At 39.2% G+C, this 21,459-nt stretch overlaps 2 protein-coding genes across 2 annotated transcripts; both read left to right on the forward strand.

Annotated features, from left to right (window-relative positions):
* Nucleotides 1-3,341: 3,341 nt before the first annotated feature.
* LOC126375093 (dihydrolipoyllysine-residue succinyltransferase component of 2-oxoglutarate dehydrogenase complex, mitochondrial-like) lies at nt 3,342-10,897 on the forward strand. Its single transcript, XM_050021936.1, has 8 exons — nt 3,342-3,517; nt 4,426-4,588; nt 5,469-5,660; nt 6,438-6,598; nt 7,615-7,773; nt 9,012-9,145; nt 9,719-9,876; nt 10,763-10,897. Exons 1-8 carry the CDS (start codon nt 3,342-3,344, stop codon nt 10,895-10,897), a joined length of 1,278 nt encoding a protein of 425 aa, XP_049877893.1.
* Nucleotides 10,898-12,607: 1,710 nt separating this feature from the next.
* On the forward strand, nt 12,608-21,253 carry LOC126375195 (uncharacterized). Its single transcript, XM_050022073.1, has 7 exons — nt 12,608-12,905; nt 13,832-17,597; nt 17,902-18,093; nt 18,715-18,834; nt 19,037-19,294; nt 19,836-20,024; nt 21,027-21,253. The coding sequence occupies exons 1-7, from the start codon at nt 12,781-12,783 to the stop codon at nt 21,102-21,104; spliced, it is 4,728 nt and encodes a 1,575-aa protein (XP_049878030.1). The 5' UTR covers nt 12,608-12,780; the 3' UTR covers nt 21,105-21,253.
* Nucleotides 21,254-21,459: the final 206 nt, after the last annotated feature.

The following is a 21,459-nucleotide window of genomic DNA, read 5'->3' on the forward strand; positions in this document are numbered from 1 at the left end:
ATTTATTCCACTAGACGTCCAATTATTCGGTTGAAATTAAAAATAAAAGTTATAGAAAGTGAATTGATTGGATAAATAACCATTAAAATAAAATTTATTATATAGCTTATTGTTTTAGGCACCTCAGCGCTTTGTAGGGCTGGTAAATGGGCGGGCAAAATGGACGCGTAAAATGGACATAAAAATTGATCCATCGAAATATTAAATTCATCGTCTTATCTATCACATTGGACAGAAAAAAAAAACAATTTCCACTATGAGGATTAAAACTAAAAGCTTAAATGTAGGTGGCAGCACTATTGAGTATTCCTAAACGTTGAGAGTTACGAAAAAGATAAGCAGCCAATTGGAAAAAGGCAGATTTGATTGAGTTTTTCTATAAGTTTTTCTCAGTTTTCTTCTTTCCGATCTTTAGATAATAAATAATAACACTATGATTTTGCAGCTATACGCTGCGCAAAGGGATATAGTGTAAAAAAAAACAAGATGTTTGTTTACTCAAATAGTATGGCGAACTGTCAAAATTTAAAGACACTCAACAGTAGCTACACCTGATGGAAAAGTAGGCAGTTTTTATCCTCATTTAAATAATTTGCCACCCCTGCCCATCGCAAGGAGTAACTGCAACTCTTGAGTGGTCCCCGCTAAATGTGCGTCTCAAAGGCTCTCACTACCTTATTTTAAGTGCAATTTGTGACGTCATCATATCGAGCCTTCCTGGCTGCCCCAAGCCCGAACTAATCAAGTAATGTCTCACTTCTTCATTCAAGGTTCAACAGAGTCTAATGGAATGTCTGTATTTATTTTAATATCGAATAGAATATGGAATGTTGCAAACGTAGACGATGGATTTTCTTTTTCTTTCGTTTTGAATTTCTCCGAGTGAAGCCATACGCTTTAAAATAATAACAAATAGATAGGTGCTTCATGAACTTTTTTGCCAAAAGTACAATATTGATGCAAGTTTTTTCTTTTATACGAATATTTCTCTCCAAAAATAATGAATCTGTTATTTATGAAGCTAAATAAATATTAATATAATTATAGGTATCTATTGGAACATTCTATTTTCTGGATGTAGACCTAAGAGGTTGGCAGAATGAGTTTTGAAACTTTCCGATACCATGCGTCAAGTAGCGGAACTAACTTTTACGGCGCCATCTATATTCGAATAGTAGTTACTATATTTGTCTGCCATCTAGTGTCGAGTAGAATAACCTTACCTAAACAAATTATCTTCGCTGAAAACTTTTTCACGAATATGAAACCTTTTTATAACATCTGTGATACATGACATTTCTGCTAGAATAGTGTCGAGAAAAAATATTTTTGACGTAGCTATTGGTACCGACTGAGAAATATTTTTGCTATAATGTTTTATTGTAATACTTAAATTTACACGGAATAGACATCATTGAGGGTAATATTACTGGAAAATGATAAGGCAGACCATAGTTCCCGTCGCATCTACTTTACCTGTGAGTGTTTGTCTACTAGGTACATACTGTCACGACCTGGGGCCTGTTTCATAAAACTTACAATTGTAAATTACAATGACAATTTGGTGTTCATTACGTAGCTAATATGAAACTGCAAAATATTCGTGATCTCCGCAATGTACATCAAATTATCATTGTAATTTACAATTGTAAGTTTTATTAAACAAGGTCTGAATGTTCTGTTCGGAGAAAGCGTGACTTACGCGTATCACGGATTCCACTCCCGGCTCAGGCCAACCACTTTAACCACTGAATTCACCATATTTTGATGGAGTGTACTCAAAATAAATCCGCGAGGTTCAATTTGTACAATACTTTTAGTTATTTAAGATATGTTGGAGGATGTAACATTGCTTTGGCAAACCCATTATCGAAAAGGACCAAACCACTTTATAAATTGGTCAATATAGGCGTAAACTTAAGACAAGTACTTAATGTAATTTGTTTTTAGTACTCATTTTTGTTGCCTTATAGAGCGACATAGTTTCTGTTTGTGACTAAGCTCTTAAATAGAGATTTAAAAAAAACCACTGAATTCGACTTATGAGTTTGAATTCATGTTTGGTTATTCATAGATAATTGATAAGACGTGGTTTCCAAGATTTGTGCCCGGTAAATAACAAAAGGTTGGCCGTCTATTAGCCGGGAATTAAGCTGGCGAGGAATGCGTCTATACTGTATGGTCACGAGTACTAATTAGGACCCCGATACCGACCCCGCCGGCGTGGTCGACGATTTCCCTCATTCAGCGCTTATCGCTATCGACCCACTAGGGTCGATTAATTCTTTCAAATATTTTTCCTCTCAGACGACGCCCTGAGCCGAGGTTCGCGCCCAACTGGGCACCCTCAGGCCTGTTGTCTTAAACGTTGTACCGGGTGAGAGCCTTCAGCGCTCCCCATTTGTCCGGCCAAGTAGTTAATGCCATCTGCGGCAAATCTACAATAAGTCACGTCAAAAAAAAAAAAAAAAAAAAAAAAAAAAAAAAAAAAAAAAAACGAGTACTAATATGTGTAGACTTTGAAACCATGTCACATTAACTTTTTTGACAAATTAAACCGTTCTCATTAAATGTCAAATATGATAGTGCGACAGGGTTCTAACGTGGGTACATGATATTGCTCATTATGGTACACCTCTGCCTACGCTTTCGGGATTCATGCGTGATGCTGTGTTATGTTATGCAATCTGTAATATATAACTAAATAACTTCTTTTTTTTTTCAGGGTATTATAAGTAAACACAGGTGGATTCACACCAACATACTCTGTTCGATTCAACAACGAAGAAAATCGACATCAATCAATCCGTAAGCAAAAATGATTAATTACTTACCTATTAATTACTTACATATTAATTACCGTCAATGTGGCTCACCGGTTTGCTTCTTCGGCTTCTCAAACGGGGAGCGCCGGTTCAAATCCCAGAAACGAACTTGCACCAATAAGTTATTAATTTATTTTAAGTGCAATTTTCATTAACCCAGTTGAAAGGAAAATTCCACTTGGCCTGAATCAACCCTCAATGTTTTCGTTACGATGTCACTAACACCCTGTATAATTTTGTAACTTGTTGCAAACACCTACCTATCTAATTTGATAAGCGTCTTCTTCTTCTTCTATCGTGTGGGTTGTGAGGAAGAATAGAATAGAATAGAAAAAGTTTATATTATAAAAGGTCGCCACACACAAAAAAAGACAACAACATCATATCAAATTTCCACTAAAACAATTACAAAAAAGCAAGACGGATGTTTGTCGAAATGACCATAAATAAATACCAATCTCATCAACCCTGGTGTCAGGGTTATTATTGAGCCGCCAAAGGCCCCTGACATGGTTCATGCTTCAATGCTTCTGTAACAGGTACTCACGATGCACTCCGGAAGCGACCCAGGTGTTGACGTACAGCTGCGTCCGCTCAGGCCGCCGCGGCCTCCACCGGAGTCTGGTCCTTAGGGGCGTTGAAGACGTGTCATCGCCCACATTCCCGGACTCGGTCTCTTCAGGGGATGCTAAGTAAGCAATAAATGTAATCAAAATATTATGTACATTGTTAAACAGGTTAGACTGCCGGTAGAATAACCGTCACACCCATTTCGGGTTTCAGAATAAAAATATTTACACGTCCACACGTTTGTCTAGTATCTATGTAGTTACCTTGTGTTATTGTTAACACACATGAAATACTTACTATATAGGTAACATAGGCAGGCTGCATAGGTTGGTAAGGTAAATATTATGTGTATATTTCTTTTGTATTTGAAAGCAATAAAGAGCATACAAATAAACAAGCCTATGTTAAAAAAATGCTTAGACCTGTTTCGGTTTTGGGAGGAAAGAAAGAAAGAAACATTTATTGTTTTAGGACAACATAGATATCAATATAGATTAAAAAATAATATAGATGTGATGAAACTATATATATATATATATATATATATATATATATATATTAATTATATTCACCTAATATTTGTAAGGACAAATATCATTAATTGCGTGTTAACCTTCTTACGTTACCTGGAAGAAATCCCATTTAGGAATGAGCTCGCCTACGCTTTTATGTAAGGACAATATATATATATATATATTAATTATATTAATTATATTCACATAATATTTGTAAGTATTTATTTTATAAAATATTTGTATAGACAATATTTGTCCTAGTAGTGTGTAGTGTGTTTGTTTGTTTGTAGTTATATAGACTAATCTAATCTAGCCTACAAGATCCCACTTTTGGACAAAGGCCTCCCCTTCCTCTTTCCATTTTTCGCGGTCCTCTGCGTATTCCGGCCAGTCCCTCCGGCAAGCGTCCAAGTATATAGACTAGGCAAGCGTATGTAGACTAGGTACTTATTATTTAGGTGCTGGAGTCAACTAACAAACATGAAACTAAGTACCTCACAATAAACGATTCTCAGATTGTTAAAAAAAGAAGGGGACCCAGTCGCCATGGACGAGGTGGTGATGGAGATAGAGACAGACAAGACAGCCATCCCCATCATGTCACCAGGACACGGCAAGATCGTCAAGTTCTATATCAAGAACGGTGACCCTGTCAAACCACAGATGAAGGTCTTTCAGGTGAGTGGTGCTCCGAAACTATTTTAACGTCAGCTTTACAATTTAATAGACCTAATGAATTTTGCTGAATAATCTAAATATATAAAAGGAGAAACTGACTGACTGATATATATATCAACGCACAGCCTAAACGGCTAAACGTAGACACGTAGAAATTTGGAAGAGACATAGCTTAGGTACCGTAGAGGTGCACTAAGAAAGGAATTCCCGGAATTCCCATAGGAACGGGAATTAGCGGGAAAATCTTTTTGTATGAAAAATCTAAACCGCTTAAGTTAGACGCTTGAAATTTGGCATGCGGGTACCACAGTAAACTTAAAGCTTAGTTGCAACGGGATATTGCAAAATTCCCACGAGAACGGGAGTTAGCGGGAAAAAAACATTTGTATGGAAAAATGTAAACTGCATAGGTTAGATGCTTGAAATTTGACATGCACTCCCCACACACAAAGATTTCTCTCTTTTATAACACGCCACGCGAACAAAGTCGCGGGCAAAAGCTAGTTTGCTATAAAGTTTATTACTTATTTTAAAATGAATGAAAACCAGGGCGAATTATACAGGCATCTCACTGATATGCGACCCGTTTCACGTGTGTTGTCAACTTAATTCTGTCGGCCAATATACAATTTTGGGAAGGTTTTTAAATTTCTGCCTAAAATTGACGTGTGTTGCATATATTTTATGCCTGTCGGTTACCCGTCCCTTTCCTTTTCGGTGGATAAGAAAATGACAGGTATAACTTAAAATAAAATTAGATGGTGTGTACAGGAATCAGCACCAACATCTTAATGTACACGTATTTACAACACGGTTCTGTGTGTGAATTTGTTTATGATGTCAGTGGTAAGGACTTATTGATTTTAAAAACTTGTCGCAGGTGGATATAACAGGTGTAGCGCCAGCAGCGGCTGCGCCGGCGCCGGCCGCTGCGCCCGCGCCTGCGCCCGCCGCCGCCCCTGCCGCCGCGCCTGCGCCCGCTGCCGCACCCCGTCCCGCTCCCGCCGCCGCTGCGCCCGCTGGCCCCACTGCTGTCGTGACCAAAAAGGCGAAAGCACCTGCCGGACCCACAGTAAGCCAATAACTTTGTCATTGAACTTACTTTGTCATTATTGCTTTTTAGGTAAATTGCTTCAATGTGGAACACCTGGAACATCACTGACACTGTCCATGATTGAGGCATATATATTCATCATCATCATCATCTCCCTAGCCTTATCCCGTTTCTCACAGGGTCCGCTTACCTAACCTGAAGATTTGACAGGTCCAGTTTTTCACAGAAGCACCTGCCTGTCTAACCTTCCAACCCGCGAAGGGAAAACCATCCCTCCGAAAATGGATTTCTCGGGAATGTGATTTCATCACTATGTTTTCCTTCAATAAGGCATAATATATCATTCGATGCAATTGTATGAAGATATATAAGAAGCTTAGTTACCCTTCTGACTGTCCTTTTTAGGCCTCCGAACCGGTTAGTAATTTTATAACCCACCTAACTTCATTTCCCTCAAATAGCATTCGCTACTTGGCCGAATATAAGCGTGGAACCAATTAAGTAATCTATACTATATCTACATAACATGAACGGCCTATACCTATACGTCCCACTGCTGGGCACAAACCTCCCCTCAATCAACCGGAGGAGGAAGGAGCATACTCCACCACGCAGCTCCACTTCGGAGTGGCGGATATTGGTGTTTTTTACGGCTAATAGCCGGGACCCACGGCTTAACGTGTTGTCCGAAGCACGGAATCATGTAAAGAAAAATACTAAGAAAAAATAAATATAAAAAGGAAAGTAAGATACTATACATATACCTAACTAAAAAGAAAATATCTTGATTTCCAGGAAGCGGCATTGAGAATAACAGACCCTACAAAGTCGATCTCAGGAACCCGCACAGAGTTCCCGGTGCCGATGAACAAGATGCGCAAACGCATCGCAGAGCGACTGAAGGAGGCGCAGAACACCACGGCCATGCTTACAACGTACAACGAATGCGATATGAGGTGATCATCTTAGTATGTATATAGGAAGAATCTTTTACTTTATCTTTTAACACTATCAAGGACAGAACGTCTACAGGAAAGGTCCCAATTCCAAGTATACTATTATTAGAAGGTCAATAACCCCTGGTTGGCATCCTTGAAAGTGTTAAATAGAAATGAAGTACTTAAATTAATGCCACATCCAGATTTTTGTCACTGATTCTTTCTTCTTCTTCTTCTATCGTGCGGGTTGTGAGGTCAATTACCAACCTCATGGAAACCCTTGTATTAAGGTTATAATACAGGGACCTGGGACATGGCTCATGTAACGACTACTTAATTACATCAGTAAGTAGTAACCGGGACGAACAGCTTAACGTGCCATCTGAAGCACGGATCATCTTACTTTCGGACATTCGGGTAATCAGCCTGCCATGTCCTAACCAAACTAGGCATCACGAAGTATTTTTTGTGTTATGTACCCACCGGGATTCGAACCCGGGACCTCCGCATCGCGACATTTTCTTTCGATCAATCCGACTCTTATCTACATAGGTACTTTTCTTGCGTGAGCTATCACTCTGTCAATCTTTATAACATGTGTAGGTAACTGCTTCAGAGCAATAAAGCCTCACATTTGCACTGTTGTCATTTGTTTTATAAATGTTTGTTTGTTCTCTTTGTGTGCAACAAAGTGTATTTGATTTGATTTGAATTTGGTACTTGCGATGGATGTACGATAAGGTGCAAAAGTCCAATCAGATTCTTGCAAAGTAATAAATTAACTGCTTGCACTTAAGACCTCCTGGTTACATGTCGTTTCTGTAATAAACCAAACACACCTACAAAAATATATTTTTTATAATTATGACAAGTAATGGTTCATAATTTCACCACTGTTTACAAATAATTCGCTGGGCTCAGTGACTGCACTTTTGCTCTTTGATCGTACCTCTGGGTACCCCCATCGGGATGTAGCCGTGAGCTTATGTCAATCTTTAAACCATCTAAGTAACAATCTTTATAACGTCTTTCAGCAAATTGATGGCATTCAGGAAAGCGAACTTGGAAGCATTCGTGAAGAAGTATGGAGTGAAGCTATCATTTATGTCACCATTTCTGAAAGCCGCTGCAAACGCATTGAAAGACCAGCCAGTTGTAAACGGAGTCATTGTCGGGGACAATGTCATATACAGGTACAGAGATTTTTTTTAACGTAAAATAACATAACAGCCTCTGTGGTCTAGTGGTTAGAGCGTTAGGCTCACGATCTGGAGGTCCGGGTTTGATTTCCGACGGGGACATTATATTGTCGAAATCACTTTGTGAGACTGTCCTTTATTTGGTAAGGACTTTTCAGGCTTGAATCACCTGATTGTCCGAAAAAGTAAGATGATTCCGTGGTTCGGAGGGTACGTTAAGCCGTTGGTCCCGGCTATTAGCCGTAAAAACACCTCCACCAACCCGCAGTGGAGCAGCGTGGTGGAGTATGCTCCATACCCCCTCCGGTTGATTGAGGGGAGGCCAGTGCCCAGCAGTGGGACGTATATAGGCTGTTTATGTATGTATGTAACATAACATAAACTAACGACTATATCCCAATTGGGGTAGTACCGGCCTCCGTGGTCCAGTGGTTGAGCGTTGTTATCACCTGATTGTCCGACAGTAAGATGATCCGTGCTTCAGAACCGGAAGGCACGTTAAGCGGTCCTGGGTAACCAGGACCGCTAAAGTTACTACTTACATCATAAGTAGTAACTTTAGCGGCTCAATAACTACCCCGACACCAGGGTTGATGAGGTCACCCACACTATAAGAAGAAGACTTGGGATAGTCAAAGATACATCCATCACAAAATTTATTTATTTATTTATTTATTTATCTAATAATTACAACTATAAGTTACCATACAGGCATATGCCCAAGGCGGTAACTTAGACACATTAATATAAACTTAAATTATTATTTCAATATTTACAATATTATACTTATATACCTAGATATACAAAACAGATAATCTAATAGATACTAAACTTATCAAATATCTTACCTATTATCACATAAAATTTTAATTATAGCCTCTGCGAACTTCGCCAATGAACAATTGAACAGGTCTATTTCCTTGGCAAAATGAACTAGGTACCCACTCCTCATCGAGCTTTCTGTTAGACCAACGTGTAGTGGTGAGTCGTATCGCAGTCTATAATGGTCGAGCCAGCTGTGTTAGTGAAAATTGCAGTTAAGGTCAATTAATAACTCATTGGTGCAGGTCCGGTACCGGGGTATACTATAGATGGCAATACGGCTCACCACCTATCACGTTGGTCTAACAGAATGCACGGTGAGGTGTGGGTACTTAGTTCGTGTCGCGATGGACGTACCTCTGACTTCCTTAATTGGGCTATAGTCATGAGCTCATGTTATTGTTCACCAGGGACTACGTGGACATATCTGTGGCAGTAGCGACACCGAAAGGGCTGCTGGTGCCGATACTCCGAAACGTGGACTCCCTTGATTACCCTGGCATTGAACTTGGACTGAGCGCACTCGCAGAAAAGGCGAGGAAAGGTAAGTTTAAGAATTACGATTCTGCTGAATGCCTTTATATCCGTGAAAGCTCTATAGTTCTTCTTCTATATTATAGGTTGTGAGGTGGATTCCCAACTCCAACAACCCTGGTGTCAGGGTTACTATTGAGTCGCCAAAGGCCCGTGACGTGGTTCATGTAACGTATTAACGTTCATCAGTAAGTAGTAACCGGCACCAAGCCAAGGTGAAGCACGGATCATTTTACTTTAGGACAATCAGGTGATCAGTCTGTAATGTCCTAACCTAGGGTGATTCGAACTCGGAACCTCCGGATCGTGAACCCAACGCTCAACCACTGGACCACGGAGGCCTTAAAAGCTCTAATCCGGTATTATGTAGCGTGCAGCGTCGACGGAAAATTCCACTTGATATTAACTCAGAATCATGGTCTGAATCACCCCCTGAGTATTCGTTATGATATCACTAACACACTGTAATAGGTATTGCACTATCCCTGAATGCATGAGATTCGTTAGTACATATGCATCTGAAAAACTGTACTTATAGTCGAAATATTGATATATGTGATCATATTCTTTTTTTATTTTGCAGGAAAATTAACTCCAGGCGACATGCAGGGTGGAACGTTCACGATTAGCAACGGTGGGGTCTTCGGCTCGCTAATGTCCATGCCTATCATCAATTTACCACAATCCGCCATTCTGGGCATGCATTCTATCGTGCAGAGGCCTGTCGCTATCGCTGGCAAGGTAACGTTCAGTTTATGACGTCATAATGTGCTAATAACGCCAAACCACATTGAACCACATTGGTTACTCAATTGAATCTGAAGGAATTGAATGATTCAAATGAATCTGAAGGAATAAACATCTCCTCTTTTCTAGTATGTCCTGAGTTTAGGTCGTCGACCATGCCGGTGGGGTTGGTATCGGGGTCCTGAAGTGTTTGTTCTCTGGAGCTGATTGGCCGCTGATTAATCGGGTCGTCGGGATCGTATATTACGCCCTTCGGGCGCTGATACTTCTCAAGACCGTCCCCAAGCGGGTTTTAAGTATTCGGAAGCCGCATCTACCAAGGGATTTGGCTGGTGAGGAAGGACTGATCTTGATATGCCTCTAAAAGCAAGAAGATGCTCAACATAATGACAGTCAAAGCATCAATATCTCAACTTCCTTATACGTGACGACATAACAACCACATCAACACAATTTACCAACAATATTGTTGATTCCAGTACACAAAATTTAATTTTATTTTAAGTTATAAGTACCTGTCGTTTTTTATCCACCGAAAAGGAAAGGGACGGGTAAACGACAGGCATAAAATTAATGGAACACACGTCAATTTTAAGCATAAAACTAAAACAACTTTCTAAAAATTTTACCTTGGGACAGAATTAAGTTGACAGCACACGCCCAACGGTTTGCATACCAACAAGGTACCTATTTGATTTATTTTGAAAATGAACATTTGCCAGTCATCTGTCTCTTTCCTTTTCAGCTGATTAGAAAATGACAGGTGCAACTTAAAATTAGGAGATCTCTGCAGGAATCGGAGCCATTATCGCGTCGATCTTGCCATCTAAATACTAATTATGTGTGATATATTTAAATACTGTGTTTTAATTATTTTCAGGTGGAAATAAGGCCAATGATGTACCTAGCATTGACGTATGACCACAGACTCATAGACGGCCGCGAAGCAGTGCTGTTTCTAAGAAAAGTGAAGTCCGGTGTAGAAGATCCTACATCTATCCTAGCTGGCGTATGATTCCTACTAATAAGATGATATTAAAACATTATCTACGGTTTAGACATGGTTTAGGAATATCTTATTGTTTAACTAGCAATGATTTATTTATATTTATGTAACTAAGCACTTTGAAGTCGCTACGTCAAACTTTTAACGTTTCATGGTTCGGCTCTCAAATGAAACCCACCGCACGCAGCGATTTCATTGAAAGTAAGACACATGTTGAATATCCGAATTGCCGATATCGATATGTGGATTAAGCTGCGACCAGGTAAATAAAAAAATACTGAACAACAGGCAAAACCTTAGCCTCTAATAATGGGTTAAACGTATTTATTTTATTGATGGTGACGCGACTTTACATTTAGGTACTCACTTACACAGGAATTTTAAATTAATAGGTACTTATCATGTAATTTATTGGATGTTTTTCATGTTTTTAATACTTAATTTCTGCCTATAAAGTTATTAAAATGAATAGATAACTTTCGTTGAACATCGGACATTATTTATGTATCCAATTTATGTAATCCCTTGAAACTTGCAGTGAGCAATAAATCGTTGCATACTTAGATAACGGTTGTTTTTTTTTTTTGCATAAGTAATAAAAGTCTCGCAAGATCCCAAGAATTATGATAATTTTGACATCCTCGCTGACTACAAAGTCCAAATTCCATTGTGTGGCCAAACTCTTTCCTTGATCTCTCTTCCAATGGGAAATTTTCTTTTGTAGCAGCTCTTAAATAAAGAGAGAGAGAGAATGAGGAACTATCCAGGTGTCGTTCCCCACAAAATACAGATGGCGCTGTATAGTTTTATCTTCGTTTAACCTTCTAATTTCATGGATAAAGACATAAGCAACTTTTATCTTTCTCTTTGGGTACAAACGATGACCCTTCTTATTGTAAACCATGTGGCAGTACTAATTAAATAAATAAAAAAATACCCAGGCATAGCACATCTTTCATCCATTATTATTATAGGTAGCAACATAATTCTATACGTATCTGATCCAAATATCAAGCAGCAGTTATTTTTATATATGCTTCTGCCATTAGATTATATTGAATAATGATGTATCCCGAGCAATGACAAAAAAAGTAGTTAACACGTTAAATCTGAACAGCGCCATCTATAATATTCTGAGGAAAGTAGCCTTGAAAGGCCCTCATTAAAAATGAGAATAACGTGCTCAATAACTCGTTAGATGGCGCTTAACCTGCTACGTTACTGGGCCATTGCCAAAATACCAAGAACGAATAAGAGATTGATTTCTTTTTTCCTTGTTATTTGTTTATTTTCAGAACATAATAATTCTTGTGACATATACGTTTTATGTTTTCAAAATTTCATCGAAGTTAACGAAGTTAAACCAAAAGAACAGAAATAATTAAAGTTTCGTTCCTTGCCAGTAACGTACCAAGTTCAGCGCCATCTATCCAACAGCTAGGAAAAAAACCCTCATTGCTATTTTTCTCTACGGTCTTTTCGGGACGCCGCGTTTATAAAAACCAGGAGTAAAGTTATATCAAAGGAACATAGGAGAAAAGTAAGTTAATATAATTTATCTGTAGCTTATTATATTTTAAATTATACAATCATTTCGAAGTTCGCCACGTTACGCTATAAATTAGATGGCGCTACTGAATTAATACGTTATAACGATTAAATTCTCTTGAACGCATCGTTACCAATGAAATAATACTCTAAAATGGCAACACGAAACGTCAACAAATGTCAAAATTGGTGTCTTATTTTTGTTCAGTGAGACATTGACCAAACTTCTTATTTCGAAATATTTCATTGTTTCGGTGTTTGATAATACCTTATTTGAGTGTTAGAAAATAAATAGCTCCTATTGTGTCCGTTTTTGTAATTGGATATGTGCTAAAAGTGGCAAAATGAGGCGAGGTCATCCTGGCGCTGGTGGCTGGCGGAGCGATAATTCCAGGCATTTCAGGCCTAGAGGAGGCGGTACGCCGCATTTCAGGCACCCGCGAGGCTATGGGCATTCTGAAGGCTCCAGGTAATTATTGGATAGTTCGTCTTTATTGTATTCCTATTGCATCACTGTTCCCGCCGAACAGGTTCGTTCTTGACTTTCATAGTTGTTTTTTATGTACATAGGTACGTACATAAAATAATACGCCGAATCTGCAAAATCGCTTCTGTAATCTGATAAGTTTTTGAAAAGAAATTAGATTACCATGTAAGCACACACCTCATGGTTAGTGTTTGTATAACAGCAATAAATATTATGTGTTTACCTACAAGTTTTTTTCTTATTTTTTAATGCGCTTATAACTTGTGTGTATCAATCAATATTAGGAATAGAAAATAAGAAATACTATAACTATTAAATCTTGTTGGAAAAGGTTTATAGAAATAAAATACTTTTTTGAATTTATTAACCTAACTTTTTTAATTTTATACTATTTAATAACTGGTGTTTCTGATATTGGTGATTCAAGATAGTATGATAATCGTAGGGTTATAGGTTAGGAAATGTCTTATTTTTTAAGACCGGGTTCTTGGTGGTTTAACAATAACCCAGACACCAGGGTTGATAATGAGAATAATAAGAAAGGATACCTAAGTCAACTTCTATAATGTGCATGAAAACGTTTTAGGGTTATGTGCCAGAAGTACATATAATAATTATAGTATAGGTGTAGGAATGTGACATCCCACCACCCTCTGGTGAATTAATCAGTGAACCTGGTGAATTCAACAGTGCAGTCAGTCTCCGCAGGCCTGTTTGTGGCGGGCTGTTAGTGAGTCACAACACACTAGGCTAAGATCCCCAGAGAGACAGACAGGCTCTCCGTCTCCGGCTTGCCTTTCACGATTTTGACTATAGCATATGCATCTGTATTTTTCTGAATTAATAATAAAAGTTAGCAAAAAGGTGGAATATAATTTAATCTACAATAAATTCATTATCATTTTCAGGTTTCCTCATCCTGGCGGAAGGCACTTCTCAGGTCCACCACCTAACATCTACAACTCACCCAGTAAAGACCATGACCACTACCGAGGCAACCGACATAACAGCCAACACAGGATGCAAGATAGAGGGCATCAATATAGTCACGGACCACCTCCCAGACAAATATTCCCACTTGTGCAACGAATGCGCCATAATGCACCACCAGATCACAGCAATACATATCAGGATATGCCAAACTACTATGACAATAATAAAAAAACAAGTCATATTAACAGCATGGGTGATGTTGATGACAGACAACAAGTCAATGTTCCTCAAAATCGAGAATCTTATCAACGCCCTTCACCTTGGGTGAATCCTCCGTATTATGATGATAGAAGCCCATCTAAATCTTATAAACATTCTGATACTGGCGAGTACAACAAAAGTTCACAAAGTACACCAATAAACACCGGCCACAGGCCCCCAGCCTCTGATCATTATGGAAGTAATCATGGCTCGACTATGGACAACTCAAATACCTTCAGTAGGTCAATCGATGATACTGTAAATATAATCCGTAAGAGGCTCTTAACTAGAGAATCGCAGCTTACCTCAGACAATTCCCAGCCAAATCAAAGTGATGTTGACAAATCCAGAGAACCATTGGCCTCATACCCCAGTGCTCCACAAGAACAACCTACAAAAAGGAAGCCTCACAACAATCAAAGATCAAGGAATGTTAAATTAAATTGTGACAAGATAAAAAATAAAATTGTAGATCAACTCTTCATGATGGACAAAGATAAAATTCATAAGTTAATGGATAATCCAAATTCTTCATCAAAATTCGAATTTGCAATCAACAGCCTTGTGACCGAGTCACAGAATAGTTTAAATCGCCATTTAAGATCTGTTGCTGAAAAATCTCTTTGCAGTTCCAGTTCTACAGAATTTATTCATCATGACAACAACACCATTTATGAGGACACTTTCATGAAACAGATGCAGTGCATTTTAGACCCACAAGATACAGTTCTGCTTGAAGACATCAAGCCCATGGTGTTAGCTGAACTGAGCAAAGTCCTCCAATTAGACAACATTGAACAAAGTTGTGAAGTAGATGAAACAACTTACCGAGCAGATGAACCATATCACAAATACCCATCATATGATTATGAAAATTATGAACCTTACAGTGCTGGTGAAGATCAGGACAACTATTATGAGCAAAAGCCCCAAACTGATTATGAACAACCGGACTCCCCTTGTTACGGAAATAAAAACAACATAGATTGTAGCACCAGGCTGCAAGAATTTGACTCGACAAATCTATTTGAAAGACGATCAGGGAGAAAAAGTAAGGATTATGATGAGAGCAGAAGGATAAGTTCCGAAATTCGAAGCAAGGAACGTAGAAATATAGAATGTAATTTGGATGACAACTTGAGGCGAAGTGTAACTACGCCTCCCCTGTTTGATACCAATCCCAACCAACTGTCGGAAGAAGAAGATGATCCTTTTGCTGAGTTAGACAAGCAATATCATGTTGCTGTTGATCACAATTTCATTGAAAATGATGATATTTCTAGTCCACAACCAGTCAAAAGTAATTCACCTTTAATTAAATCAGAACTTACTCCTGAAAAACCTTATAGTGTCACACCACCTGGCAGAATATATGTGAAGGTTCCTGATGACTCACCAGAGAAACTCAAAGAAGAAATTGACCATCAGTTACAGGATATGGCCAAATCTCCATTAAAATTTTCGCCTCTTAATATTAATAGTAAATACGAACTGGAATGTATTTCAAACTCTTTAGAATCAAAAGTAAAACAGGAATCGCACTATTTTAATAATTCCAACAAAACGCCAGAAAAGCAAATGGACGTGGATAACAGAGAAACAGAAAACTTAAGCGCAGAACACATCCCTGAACCTAAAGCAGTAGAAGTGACAGAAAAATCAGAGTCTTCAAGTTGTACTGTAAAATCTTCTACCCCCTGTCAGTCAAGAAAAAGGTCCATTGATCAAAGACCTTCTCATCGAAAGGAAAAACGCAAGAAAAGCGAATCTACCCAATCAGACAACTTATCAACAAACAAACAGATATTAAATAAGAATATCATCATTAACGTTAATGACTGTCCTGCTACAAAATCGGAAAAGTGCGATACCACAAAATCAATTTTCAACTTATACTTCTCAAAAGAGAAAAATAGTAAAGAGCCGCCTAAAGATACCGTAAAAAAAGTAGATACTGTCGACAAAGGATACTCTGATAAATACGTTAAAAGAAAAGATGAACGGAAAAAGTCAAGAGACAAAGATAGTGATGTTAAAAAGAAACATGATTCTAGTTCCTCCAGTCATTCCATGCTTAGTCCTGATTTAAGTAAGAGCCAGACTCCAACGAAAGGAGATGGGCAAACGAAATTAAAACCTATAGACATGTTTGTAGAACAACCACGAAAGCCAAGCGCACATCAAGCGCACAGAAACTCTGCACCGTTGCCTACCGTTCATAATAAAGTTACTGTAGAGACCAAACCATTAGTATTAAGTCGTAAGTTAACCAAAAGACATGTAGCTACTCAAGTAGCAAGAAAATGTGTTTCCAGAGAAAGTCAGACAATGTCAAGTAAGTGCAGCATCTCAAGACATTCTCAGACAGAAAGGAAGAAATTATTCACTAGAGGTGCACAAACTGAGTCTATTTCATTCAACCCAAAAATAAAAGCGACTGATGCCTTTGAAAGAATGAAAGAAATCGACATGGAAATTCAAGCTTTGCTTCAAGAGAAATTCAAATTATACAACTCATTAGAGTCTAAAGAATCTGGTCCGCGTACAATGCAATCTTTAGGCATGACTGTATTAAATGTCACCCCAATAGATGATACACATGCGGACAACGATAGTCCATCGGGAGATACAATCGTAGATGAGTTCACAAACATCCCTGTTGAAGAACTAGAACAGATAGCTCTTGAAACTGTTGAAGAAGAAATACATGAAATTGAACAGTGTGAAAAGAAGAGTAGGCGACAGAAAATTTTGGCGGAAGAGAGGAAGAGATCTATCAGCCCTGCTACGAGCACAACAAGTACAAGAAGCAAGAAAAACACAAAAGCACCCAACATTTCTCTCATAGAACAAATCATAACCGATGATAGACCTTTAGAAGACATTATAGCTCTGGACGATTTCGAAGTTTCGCCTGTAAAAACTAGAAATAAATCACTGAAATCGAAAGGCAAACCAAAAAAGAAAACAACTAAAAAGCGTAAAGTATCCAAGTCTTGTGAGATCGTTAAAGAGCTGGTTGAATATGATTTGAAAGAATGTTCAGTTGCATTGATTCGAGAAGATTTTAGTAAGTATTATCCCATTTTGGAAACTGAGTTGCAATTTTCCACTGGCGAAGTTTTACCTGAACCGGAGACCGCTGCAACAAATGAATCTCAGACTCCGGAAGCTTCTCAGAATGTGGTAGAAGAGCCAGTGAATGATATACAGTTTGATATGCTTGATGTGTCTGAGGACATCGTTATTGGGGATGTGTGCGAGGTGAAGTGTTCTGAGGACAAAGAATTGGGTTATGCTGGTAACCCGTCGATTTGCGAGGAGATAATTCTGGACAACAGTCAGTCGTCGATGGAGGAGGCGACTGCGGACCACGGCTGTGGCAACGAGTGCAAGATGTATGACTACTCCGTTGACGAGAACTTGCGGCGAGACTGCGTCACTGTGTCTGGACATGCTGATGCTGTTCTTGCTATTGAGGTAAGGAATTGCAGTTTGACTGCTTCTTTATTTTTATATAAATCTTATTCATCTATTATAATTAAAAGTCTAATCGTTGCGGATTACCGTCCATCTATACCACTATCGGCGCACTCCGCTTCTATCCCAAAGTTTCTCAGCCAATTCCCGACACGAAGTATTCCCTAGAAAACCTTTGGTCTGTATAATGAAAACCATCTAATGTCCCCATTTGTCCAACTAGCAGGGCTAACATGCGCAACGTGATAAAATTATATTTGTATGAAGTGTCCAGGGTGTGCTTACGAAGTTCTTCCCCCAACAGTGCATAGAGAACAATTTCGTGGCGGCTTGCCTGGACGGCAACGTGTACCACTTCAGCGGCGACGGGCAGCTGCTGAGCACGCTGCGGGGCTCCAACCTCGCCGTCACCTGCCTCACCATCGTCAAGGAGAAGTACGGGACGACCGTCTACACCGGCTCCTTGGACTCGAGGATACGCTACTATGATTTGGAGGTGAGGAAAAACTCATTCTGTATAAGGCTCCATGTACGCTCTCCTTGGTCTTCCCCTTCCTCTCTTTCTTTCTAGCTTCCCTTCTATGATGTTTTTAATAAATTCGTTGTGTCTTATTAAGTGTACAATCATCTTGCCTCTTCTATTCTCAATAACTCTCAGTATTTGTCTAGACAACTACAAGAGTGTGGCCCTTAAATGCCTGTAATGTAAAGTTACAGATCCGAGCATTACATGAACGTATTAAGTATCCCTAGCATTATCCCGTTCTTCACAGGATCCGCCCACCCAACCTGAAGATTTAACAGGTCCGGTTTTTTACAGAAGTCACTGCCTGTCTGACCTTCCAACCCGCGAAGGGAAAACCAGCCCAACACAGATTAATGCATTTCTCAGGAATGTGTTTCCTCACGATGTTTTCCTTCACCGCTGAGCAAGTGATAATTATTTATGATCCAAACATAAATTCGAAAAAAAATTCGACAATCATTGGTTAGGCCTGTGTGGATTCGAACCTGCGACCTCAAAGTGAGAGACAAGCGTTCTACCAACTGGGCTACCACGGCTCTAATCGGATCTTGTACGTAAGGATAAATGTAAAATTCATATGATGTATTTCAGACGGGGCTGGAGAAGGGTCCAGAATGCAACGTGTTGAGTCCCATACAGACGATGGACCGCGCCTGGGAGACCGTGTTCGTTGGCACCAGGACTGGTTTTGTGCTGCAGTTTGAGTGCAAAGTAAGTTATTAATCAATCAATCAATAATCAATAATACTTTACACAGTTGGCTCGACCATTATAGACGGCGCTACGGCTCACCACCTATCACGTTGGTCTAACAGAAAGCTCGGTGAGGCGTGGGTACTTAGTTCATCTTGCGATGGGATACAGTCGTTAGTTTGTTATAAAAAATCTTAACACAACTTCACCTTCTTTGCAGAACAACATGCTAATTCCAGTGAGCACAGTAAAGTTCTCGGAGCAGTCGATTTTAGCCCTCAGGGCCATGAAAGAGGGCCCCCGTAAGGTCCTCTTGGTGGCCGCTCGCTCTGAGCCGGTGACCATAAAAGATGCACAAACTGGACTGCTTCTAAGGACGCTAGAGGGACCCAAGATGACCGTTTATACGTTGCTGTTTGAAGATGGAAAGGTGTACTGTGGGACCAGCAGTCATTTAATACATGTGTTTGATTATTCTGTAAGTATGAGTTTTTCTAAGTAATGTTATTTCTCGTCAAATAAGTAGCGTTGATATACCGCGTGATAAATGTGAAGGAAGCAAGAGAATCCCATAGTCTCTGCTAACCGGGTGGGAAATAGGCGTATGTACGTATTTATGTAGTTAGTTTGGCTTTCGATATTTTCCTCACAAATTAAATATATATAAGATAATATTTGTATCTTTATCTACGAATTTCTGTCCATCTACTCTATGGATTTCCAATCTTCTTCTATCGTGTGGATTAAAGGTGGTTTACCAACCTCATCAACCCTGGTGTCAGAGTTACTATTGAGCCGCCAAAGGCCCCTGACATGGCTCATGTAACGACTACATACTTACATCAGTAAGTAGTAACCGGGACCAACGGCTTAACGTGCCTTCCGATGCACGGATCGTCTTACTTTCGGACAATCAGGTGATCAGCCTGTAATGTCCTAACCAAACTAGGGATCACAAAGGATTCTAATATATATAAATATATATGGATTTCCAATAACTTGTCGTGTTTCTCCCTCAGAGCGGGTCCCACGTAGGATCTCACGAGGGCGGTAAAGGCGCGGTGTGTCTCCGCGCGACCGGAGGCCTACTGTTCGCGGGCTGCTACGACGGCTGCGTCTACGTGTACCGCGAAGGAGACTCCCGCCCACTGGCGCAGCTGCGCGGACCCAGCCTCATGCTGCTCTCGCTAGCTGTCGTCGGCAGCAAGGTGGGGAATCTTAGCAACATTAATAACACACACACATCGAGAACACAGCTACAATAGGGTAGTTACCATTTGGTAACTATTCAAGTATTTTTAATAACTGGTCAAGTATTTTCGTGTTTTGACGTTTAGTAAAAAGTAAAAGTGACTATTTAGTCAAATCAGTAGTAGTCAGAATCTCATATTTATCTTTGACCTAAGAAACTACCCAATTATACATAAAACATACAGAATATACATAACAATAACAAATTTACCATTACAAAGGGTTATTCCTGAAATCTCTTAACCGGGCCAATGACGAAACGTCCTAACGCAGTTTTTGTCGTGCCTTTATGTCATCTTATCGAGCTTGTAACCACTGCTGGTCAAATGCCTCCTTCCAGTTCTTCCACATCAAACGGCCTCCATGGTCTAGTGGTTGAGCGTGGGGCCCACGATCCAGAGGTCCCGGGTTCGAATCCCGGTGGGGACGTAACACAAAAATCACTTTGTGACCCCTCCTGATTTAGTTAGGACAATGCAAATAATCACCCGATTGGTCGAAGGTAAGATGATCCGTGCTTCGGAAGCCACGTTAAGCCGTTGGTCCCGGTTACTACTTATTGATGTAAGTGCGTAGTCTTTTCGGGGGTAGACACCAGGGTTGATGAGGTCGGTAATCCACCTTATAACATAACCCACTCGATAGAAGTTCCTCGACAACTCAGTCGTCTCGCCATCTCCGGCTTGGTCTGCCGTGTGTGCGTCTGTCCCATGTCTTATATAATATAATGGTATTAGGTATTATGTTCTCATCATCATGTATACAACTTGCCAATAAATTGGCGTGGGATTGGTCAATCTGCCGGAGATGTCGGAGATAAAATAAAATTGTTATGACCTTGCGACACACGTTGTTGCCCTAATCAAGAAAATATATACTACTAAAATGTGGAATAAATAGTATTTTACTAAAACTAACTTATTTTTCTATTCATTCAATGTTATTATGTTTTGTTACAGATAATTGCCGGCTACAAAGACAGAAGTTTGTACATATGGAAGATTCCACTTAGTATATTGCAAGAGATGATTTTATAAACTACTTATACATTGGAGTTAATATCCTAATCTACCCGAGTGCAGTAGAATCTTTTAATAAAATACCTGTTTCTTTAATTACAAATAACTAGTAATACGTATTTTTTAGTTTTTATTGTGTAAATACACATTAAAGTTGAAGTTTTAGATATTTGTGTTTTTATTCCATAACCCGCCTGATAGTATGTAAAGTATTTTTTGCTTGTACACAAAAATCTTTATCTTTGTTTTATGGTTTTATATTGGTATGGAACATAATTATAAATGTCTACCATCTCTACCGTAACTTCTTCAAAAACTACCAAATTGGTTTTTTTACTGCGGTTAAAAGTAACGTTATTGTTTAAGGCGTCGT

The sequence above is a fragment of the Pectinophora gossypiella genome, chromosome 18 (assembly GCF_024362695.1).
Source record: "Pectinophora gossypiella chromosome 18, ilPecGoss1.1, whole genome shotgun sequence".
NCBI classification, from domain to species: domain Eukaryota; kingdom Metazoa; phylum Arthropoda; class Insecta; order Lepidoptera; family Gelechiidae; genus Pectinophora; species Pectinophora gossypiella.